This window comes from Coffea arabica, chromosome 11e (genome assembly GCF_036785885.1).
Source record: "Coffea arabica cultivar ET-39 chromosome 11e, Coffea Arabica ET-39 HiFi, whole genome shotgun sequence".
Classification (NCBI taxonomy): domain Eukaryota; kingdom Viridiplantae; phylum Streptophyta; class Magnoliopsida; order Gentianales; family Rubiaceae; genus Coffea; species Coffea arabica.
The window spans coordinates 51,806,625-51,815,637 of NC_092331.1; the positions used below are offsets into that span (position 1 = coordinate 51,806,625).

The window sequence follows — 9,013 nt, forward strand, 5'->3', positions numbered from 1 at the left end:
AGTTTCAATTTGAGTTGGATAAGCACATTTTGATTTGTATTGGAATGTGAGTTTCTATTGTTTGATTAACTTAAAGTGTGATTACGTACGAATTTAACATAGGTTCTATCTCAATATAGTTTTTTAAATGGCACTGCTGATGATTAATTTATCCAAAAAAAAAAGAAAGAAAGAAAGTCCAAACAAATAAATAGAGCCTTTTACATGAAATTTAAAATCAAAGAAACACACGAAAAATATGAACTTTTTTCCTCATTCACTTTATCAATTTTCAACCAAAAAAAAAAATTACTGTTAAAAGTTACAAGATACGTGATACGCTACGCATGTTCTCTCTCAAGCTATTCTCCAACAAAAGTGAGGCTGGTTGCCAATACTAGTTAATCCAATTTGTACTAGTGATAGAGCATCAAAGTCCCCATGGATATGTAGGATTAGCTGGAAATGGTACGTGATAGATAGGCATGCTATTGGTATGGATAAAGGGATTTGCAGAAGAGGGCAGCACACAAGGTATATACACTTGCATTTGCCAACCGTTCATCTGATCTGCATACCCCGGGTTTGCTGAAAGGTTTCCATATTGTTGTCCATATCCAGGACCATTTGGCAAGAAGACATTGCGTCTTGAATCAATGCATGAGGAAGGAAGTGAAGCTTCCAAAAGGGCTTCCCAACTGACATTGTTCTCAACATCTAATTGTATCAATGGTCCTATCTCCTGATCTTTCTGCAATTCCTTCTTCATTGTTTCTTCTTCGAGTTTCACTTGCTTATTTGTCGTTGCAGAGATCTCATTAATCTTGATTGGGTGTTTATCAGCTTCATCGTCAGATATACTCGAGGTCGAGGGAGACTGGACGTTTGAGGTTAATTGAGACATTGTTGAAGACGACGACTCTGTTAACTGCCACATGCCGTTAAGGAAAGCTCCTAGAGCTCGAATCTGAATCAGTGGAATTCGATCAACAAAGGGAAACTCGTATGCTCCGCAAAATCCCATAGATTTGCTCCAATTATAGAATTCACTGAGATCATCTGCTTGAATAGCTGCTTTTTTGTAGATGTCAAATGCCTCAGCACAACTTCTATATGGTAACTGAATGAGATTGTCTAAGACCACAACGATCTGTTTTCGAAAAGTAGTGTAACACATAAAGCTATCACGGATTATGTTTTTCATGGTGGATTGAACAACGAAGTTTTTAGCAGCTGCCCCTGTTGGCCGGCAATCCATGACGCGATCGATGAGGCTTTGAAGTTGTGACAGGACTTCAATCATCCTTCCAAGTTCTTTCATTTTATCAGGAAAGCTATCTGGCATATCATCTTCATCTGTTTCTGTGATTTCAATTGCTGAACAATCAATTGCTTCATCAAGAAGACGAGCATATGATCGTATAAAATCGGTGTAATCTTCTGCAGCAGAGGAGGAGAAATCCTGGAAATCACAAGGGTAAAGAGATATATATCTGTTCGATCGAGCCCACAAGAGTTCTGCTCGAAAAGGGCTGTCTTCAGGCAGTGATCGCAGCAGACGGTGCAGTAGAACCAGGGACTTCAGTGCAACTCGCCAGCATTTTGTTTTGCTGAATCGACGAGTAAAGCACAAAGCAAATTCCCGATAAGAAGTAGGCGAGATGGAAAAAATCTTCATGATCTCATGAACGTATTTCTCATTGAATGGTAAATCTTCAGGAGATGTAGCTTTTATAACCACATGATCAAGATCACAAAAGCCTCCAATGGTGGCAATCTTGGCACAGTTCACACTAGTATGCTCCTTTACGGAGCAAAAAACTTGCCTGATTCGCCGTTGCATTGTTGAAGATAGAGGAAGGAGAAGAATCAGAGAAGAAAAAGTTGAGGAAGAGGAGGAATAAAAAAAAAAAAAAGAGAGAGAGAAGCTTAAAAAATGAGAAAGTTGGGAGGTTTTACCTGTTTGTTGTTTCCTGGAAAGTATTGGCTTGTGCTGGCCTGGTTTTGCTCGAGAAAGCAGGAGTTTTGATTTAGGTAATGGAACCTAAGGAATAACGAAATTGGCTGGAGCCATTTCGAAGTTTTGTACCATCTAAGAATTGTTGACATTTGGATCTCGGTGAGAACTAGGACTGGTGATTCTTTTTGTCACCAGATAACTGGGATGAAGACTTCACAGGAAGAAAAAGATTACAGGTGATTTTCCTTCATGTCGCTTGGTACACTAATTGGCCGGTGACAATAAATTATTCATAGAGCAATCTTGAGTATTGTACTAAAGATTAGCTGTTTTAGGAGTGTTTTTAAAATATTTTACTGTACTTATGTAGTTGAAAAACTTTTACTGTAGATGAGATTATTTTTTTGTATTTTTGTATTTTTTAAGGGTTTTTTTTAAAAATGTTTTTGGTGTTTTCGAAGTTGTTTTTTATGTTTTTTAGGTTGCTTTTTTGTGTTTTTGAAGTTGTTTTTGGTGTTTTTGAGATTATTTTTGTTTGTGTATTATTGTAGTATTGCAATTGAAAAACTTGTTTTTTTTTTTAAAAAAAAAAACCAATCCAAACAGAGCATGAAAGACACATTTCAACCATGGTAAGAAACTGAGTAGAAGATTTGATGACTATGATGCTAATTTTTCTTGTGTTCTGTCTGATTAATTAGTCTTTTTTTTTTTTGTTTTTTCTTTTAGGCCTGATTGATTAGTCTCGTTGAAGATAAACCCAAAACTCGTTATTTACAATACTTTAAAATAGGCCTATTAAATCCACTTTTAAAGCCTCTTACTAATAACTTTTAGTGTCTTTACATATTTGGAGTTTGGATCACTTTGTTTCCCACTCGAAAATGAATTTTGTGACATATGTGTCAGTATAATTCCCTGCCCTGAACTGAACGAGGTTTTGGTCAGTCTCTTCTGGGATTATGGCATTTCCGGCAACTTCACTCTATTTCTTTATCTTTTTTGTACATCGAAAAAATACTAAAATTAGGAAGATATGATACAAGCATGTGATATTTTTTTTTCCTCGACTAGTAGATTCTTGGTTGTTGAACTATCGATGATATAGGAGAATATTTTATAGTTTGAACCGTGTCAATATGTAGTATTTGGATGGTGCAAGAATGGTAAAAATTGTGACAAAATATCAAATTTCTAACATGAACCTTCAAAAGAATCAGAAAGCAAAAGTGAGTAATGTGGAACATCCACAACTAAGCAAAAGAGTTGAAAACACTGAGACCCTATTTGATAATTCAATTCGACACTTAAATTTAATAGAATCAAATCTTAATATATTCAAACCGTTTGATAATAAAAAATTGAACATTTGAATTAATTAACCGGCACTGAATTTTCTAAGCAAAACTTGCTCTCAAAATTAAGTGATAAACTATTCACCTATAACTGTATACAATATGCACTCAGATATATTAGATTTAATACTTAACAATTCAATAACTTAATGGATTCAGACTTTAGATTTATCAAACGCACCCTAACGGTAACATCTAATTGATTCCGCGAAACAGTTGCCATTTACCAAAAAACCTTAAATTTATTACTGACCACAATGCATGGATGCATTGGTATTATCAAAGTAGCAGAATTGCACTACCACAAATTTGTCTCAAACTCTTTGCAAGATGTAGATATATATCAAACTTTCACACAAATGACTAGATATCAGTGAAGTTCAAGAATTGAACAAAACAGCATCTATGTTACTCAAACATGACATTCTCATGGATTGAGCACCTCTTTCTTGCCCTTACATTCGCCAAAACATATTGGATTGTTGGTGCCTTTGATCGACTCCTACCAAGGTTGCATACATGTGCTGTACTGTTTCCTTCATAGAACTTCCCTTGGTCTCCAGATATGCTTATTATCTCAACATCTGGAAGTACACCAGGTCCAAAAATTGTGAAGATTGCAGCCAATGTACCTGACTATTTGGTCACAGTTGTTGTGATAGGATGTCAGATGCAAGCCGATGGTAATACTGATTCATATAAAAGATACTGAGATCAATAATCAAAATTCCAACTTCAGGTATATGAAAATACATGCTCAAAAAAAAAAAAAAAAGGATACATGACACAAAATGCAGTAGCAAGGTAGATGTTCCGAGTTTGGAATAAATCTGCTAGCTGCTTAATTATTTGCAACAGTAGTGGCTATGGATGATGAAAATGAATCTCTAGATGCTTATATGTGGACTGAAAGTATGTACCTTTCTCCATTTAAAGACTCTAGTCATCTAAGACATAAACTTCAAAGCCATCATTTCCCATATCCTGTTGTTCTTCAAAAATTTGCTGGGCTGAACTAGTGGCCTTGTGGCACCAGTACACCCGCATTATCTTCAAGGTAGGTATGTCTCCAAAACTCGATGGAATCTCCTCAAGGCCTTTACAATTTATCAGAACAAGTCGTTGTAGGCTGGGAAAGGGCTCACTGCAGGCATTCCACCTTTCAATCTGCACTTCCGATAATTGTAAGAACTTGAGCTTTATGAATTCCCCATCTTCCATATCCCATTTTAGGTCCAAAAAGGCAGATTTCCGTAGTTTGAGAACCTCAAGATTTGGTAGCTGCCCTATTGCTGATATTGCATCCCTTGTAAGGCAAAAGTTTTGTAGAGTCAGCTTTCGAAGAGTGTTTGGAAAACTAAAAGATGGAAACTGGTCATCATTTTCACCAATAAGCATATCCCCACAGTTATAAACATTTAGGGACTCTAGTTGACTTAAACAGCCCAATGCAGGAAACCCAATGGGATCTTCAGAATCCAATTGTATTTCAAAAAAGTTGCACTTAAGCTTTCTAAGTCTTGGTAGTCTTCTCAGTAGCTCCTCTGTGTCTTTCCCTGAAGTAAGAGTTGGTGTTGCAAAAGTCTCTACATTCTGCAATTGACAGGACTCATCATTCTCATAGTCTCTGAAAGACATAGTAGGAATATCTACATGCCTTAAACTTTTCATCTCCCAAATGGTATCTGGCAGAGGAATGCTATAGATCCTTGCACCTTTAACAATCAAAGTTTCCAGATTCCATAATGTTTCAATTGATGATGGAATATAGTTGGTGCAACACCATATTGCTAAGTATCTCAAATGAATCATCAATATTATTTCTTCAGGGAAAAAATCATCGACATATATGCACTCCAAATCCAACACGTAAAGAAATTTAAAACCCAAGAAAAAGGATGTCATCTTTGAATGCTGGCACCTTTCTACATGAATACCAGACACCAGTAAAGAGTGGACACCAGGACCTGCAGGTCTTGAATGAATGAATTGTTCCCATTCACTACTGATGCACAAGCGATATTCATCATAAACTTTGGGAATCGGAGAATGATAGGAAACATCATGTCCATGTACCCACTGAAAAAAATTTTCTTCTTTAGCTTTTGCCAAGCAGAAATCGTGAAGTAGATCATGAATACGACAAGCTTTTACTTCTCCTTTGGAACTTGTAGCTGCAGTAGTTACTAGGCTTCGATCAATTAGGTCCATCAAGTACTCCCCTGCCACATCATTTGAGCTCTTTACCTCATCGCTTTTTATGAATCCTTCCGCGATCCACAGCTTCATCAATTTCTGAACTCTAATGATTTTAGCCTCCGGAAAAACTCCAAAATAAAGAAAGCATGGTCTTAAACGATGCGGTAAATGTTTGTAGCTTAATTCCAGCATGTCCATGCAACCTTCACTAGCAATGTGTGAACCCATACTTTCTTGGACTTGGTTCCACCATTCAAGATCGTTATTTTCTCTTGCAAGGATACCTGCAACCAAAACAACAGCTAGAGGTAGGCCTTTGCAGTTCTTTGCAATCTTCTGTCCGACCTCTAATAAATCCGAGGGGCAGCCATTGTTATTGAATAGCTTCTCTTGTAATAGCTCCCAGCTTTCTTCATCGGAGAGTGGAGAAAGAGGACAAGGACTACTATTTGGTTTAGCTTGCAGAACCAAGTTACGAATTCGACTAGTGAACATAACTCTGCTTCCATTGTCATCATCCGGAAGTGATCTTTTTATGCTATCCCAAGCTCCAATGTCCCAAATATCATCCATAACAATGAGGAATCTTCGTCCCTTTAAACATTTCCAGAGCCACTCAGCTAGATCTTCTTCTCTTGCTGTTGGTTTAGAGACTCGGACATCAAGACCATTAAGATCGCTTAAGATGTCAAGCAATAGCTCTTTAGTGTTATACATTTGGGAAACAAAACACCAAGCACATCTATTGAAGTAATATTTGACAGATGGATCATTATAGACTTTTTTTGCTAAAGTTGTCTTACCTTGACCTGGCATGCCAACAATTGAGACGATATCAAGATGTTTTGATCCTCTTATAAGTCGATCAATTATTGCTTCTGACTCATCCTTGAAACCGACAACAACTTCCTCGCTTCTTGAGGTATTAGCCTCTCCAGGAAGGATAAGAGTAGAATCATTTTGAAAACCTGGCAACCTGGCCTTGTACATTTGCTGATCAGTGATCTCCTGGATCTCAGGCTTAATCACTTCTATTTCTTCTATGATATGGGAAAGGCATACCATGTCATACCAGATAGGATTTTCCGAAACTAAACATGAGTTGACAGCATGTTCTGCTTTGTATGCCACATTCATAAATTTTTTGCATAGATCTTCTGTTTCTTTGTGCTCATTTTGCAGCTCCATGATATCCTTGATGATATGCCTTAAGGACTGTAGCTCCTCCAGGATTCTCTCAACTTTGTCCTGTGCAAAAGTAATACTGCTGGCCTTGCATTTCAACATTTTCTTTAGATTTTCCAAAAGGAAATCAATAAATCCAACTCCATTAGTTGTAGGGAAACCAGACTCTGACAAACTTGTAATCTGGACAAACTCCCTAACCTCTGCCTTGACCATCTCAATCTTTTCTTTCAAACTAGAAAGGCAAACTTTCTCCTCTGAGGAAATATCTTCTTTGTTTTCATCAGTGTAAAGGGAACAAATAAAAGATATCACCTGTTTAATGACAGCGTCAATTTCTGCCAAAAGTGCATTTCCAGCTTCTATTTCAAAGTTTTCTGGTGGATTCATAAGGAATGCTATCAAGAATACCAACCCCTCGCAAAGGATTGCAATGTGAGCCTTCATGGGGGACAGTAGATCTTCTTGGAGCAAATCAACAAGGCTTGTGACAATTTCACTAAGCATAAGTTTTTCATATTGGGATGATTTTGATGCTGTCAGGACCCCAACAAACATCTCTATGACCTTTGGATCGTAAGTCTTATCATCCGACTTAGTTGCCAGATTTTCATCATTTGCATCAATCCAGTACATGACTGACAAACATGCTTCTTTGACCACTATGAATTGCGTACAAGTCCAAAATACTTCCAGTTTCTGTTGATTGGTGCATCTTTTTGCAGTGAAGTTGACAACATTCCCTATAAAACACAGCACCTCCAGGTCAGCCTTGATATGCTTCTTCACAGAAGCAGCAATATGATCAGCTTTCCAGTTCAGAAGATCCCTCATATTCCACAAAATCAAGTCAATAAATTCCATAATCTCATCACTCGTGCCACCAGCCATATATCCCAACGAAGAATTCCACAAAACATCACAGATATCTTTCACCTCTGGCTTCAAATTCTCAATTTTTTCAAGCAAGGTACAAGTCAAAATCTCCACATCTTCGATTTCAGTTTCCAGTACAGCTTGAATCTTCATCATGATAGACTGCATCATGATGTCCTCATCAGCTGATTCCTCGTACTTTCTCAAGCACAAAGAAATCAGTTTCAGGAACCTCAACTCCAAATGAAGATCTGGGATTTTATCCTTCACAGGAGCACTGAAGGCTGGCTGAATATGTAGCCTTTCAAGTGCTCCAAGAAGATAATCAAGACCACCCGATATCTGCTCAGCATCCATTCTTTTTGCTTCTCAGAAGTCTGAGGACTCTGAGCTCTGTGCTGAAACTGTATATTTGAGAGACTTTAGAGGGAAAATGGGACAAGTCAATTTTGGGAACCTGGACGTGTGATGATGTGATAGTGAAGTTGTTATCTCCAAGCCTCCGCCCATCCAAGTCAATCACTACTTCAACAAAAAGCCAATGGGTGTCATTTTAAGGGTAAATTACATATGATCCCCTGTGGTTTTATATAATGCTAGATGACCTCTTTACAGTTTCAAAATAGCCATATAACTCCATATAGTTTTAAAAATCATACGCATTCTAAAAATGCGTATGATAAAATCATAATGACTACTTAAGTCCTTTATAGATTGCATAAATATCCACTTTACCTCTTGTGATTTTGTATTTAACCATATAATCTCCATGTGATTTTAGAAGGTGATCAAGTTGTCAATTGTTTTGGCATTTAAGTAAGGATACTATGGTATTTCAACTAATGACGTAACATAAATTATTTTCTGTTAAGTTTTTACTTTATATGAAACCAGAGGGGGATGAAGTGTATATTTGGAAATGTTAAGAGAATCATGTGATAATAAATGAAATTACAGTGAGTTTTTAGAGTACAACTTAATTTACTTAATCCACAAGCATGAAAAACTATACAAAATTAGATTATGGAATTATTCCCTTTTATTGTTTTTAAGGAATTTTTGTTTTGTGTTCAAGTTCTGAAAGTTCAACTTTGCACGTGAAGGGTGATGGCTGAAATGAGAAATTTCTATTGCTAATTTTTTGATGTACCTGCTCTATAGAAACCAGAAATTCACTTGCTACTATTAAATTGCTACATTGAATAATTATTTTTGACTACTAGAATGAAAGAACGAAGAAATCATAGAAATCTGCATTCTGAAAAGCTAATGCTGATTGTCCATATAGAAAAGAAAAAAGTAAAGTAATATGCCTTCTAAAGTATATATTGTTTTGTTTTTGTATAAACCCATAGGATATTAGGTTTGGGTATATGTTGACGTAATGATACCGAACAGATAACGAAAGGAGTAACTCTTGGGGCACATGGCATTGGACCCAATTGCTTTTAATGGAAAA

The 9,013-nt window shown here is 36.7% G+C and overlaps 2 protein-coding genes across 3 annotated transcripts; both read right to left on the reverse strand.

The window, feature by feature from the left end:
- Positions 1-237: 237 nt before the first annotated feature.
- Positions 238-1,824, reverse strand: LOC113718467 (putative clathrin assembly protein At1g03050). The gene has a single exon (XM_027243369.2). The coding sequence runs from the start codon at positions 1,820-1,822 to the stop codon at positions 410-412; it is 1,413 nt and encodes a 470-aa protein (XP_027099170.1). The 5' UTR covers positions 1,823-1,824; the 3' UTR covers positions 238-409.
- A 1,755-nt stretch (positions 1,825-3,579) lies between these two features.
- Positions 3,580-8,169, reverse strand: LOC113718763 (putative late blight resistance protein homolog R1A-3). 2 transcript variants are annotated; one of them, XM_027243679.2, is made up of 2 exons: positions 4,215-8,169; positions 3,580-3,930 (listed from the first exon to the last, which is right to left on the reverse strand). In XM_027243679.2, the coding sequence occupies exon 1, from the start codon at positions 7,909-7,911 to the stop codon at positions 4,234-4,236; it is 3,678 nt and encodes a 1,225-aa protein (XP_027099480.1). In that variant the 5' UTR covers positions 7,912-8,169; the 3' UTR covers positions 3,580-3,930; positions 4,215-4,233. The 2 variants fall into 2 exon arrangements, with proteins under 2 accessions (XP_027099480.1, XP_027099479.1); XM_027243678.2 differs by having other exon boundaries at positions 3,580-3,983.
- Between the last annotated feature and the right edge of the window lie 844 nt (positions 8,170-9,013).

Coding starts and splice junctions, on each gene's coding strand:
- LOC113718467 (XM_027243369.2), bottom strand. CDS start 1,822: ATGCAACGGCGAATCAGGCAAGTTTTTTGCTCCGTAAAGGAGCATACT.
- LOC113718763 (XM_027243679.2), bottom strand. CDS start 7,911: ATGGATGCTGAGCAGATATCGGGTGGTCTTGATTATCTTCTTGGAGCA.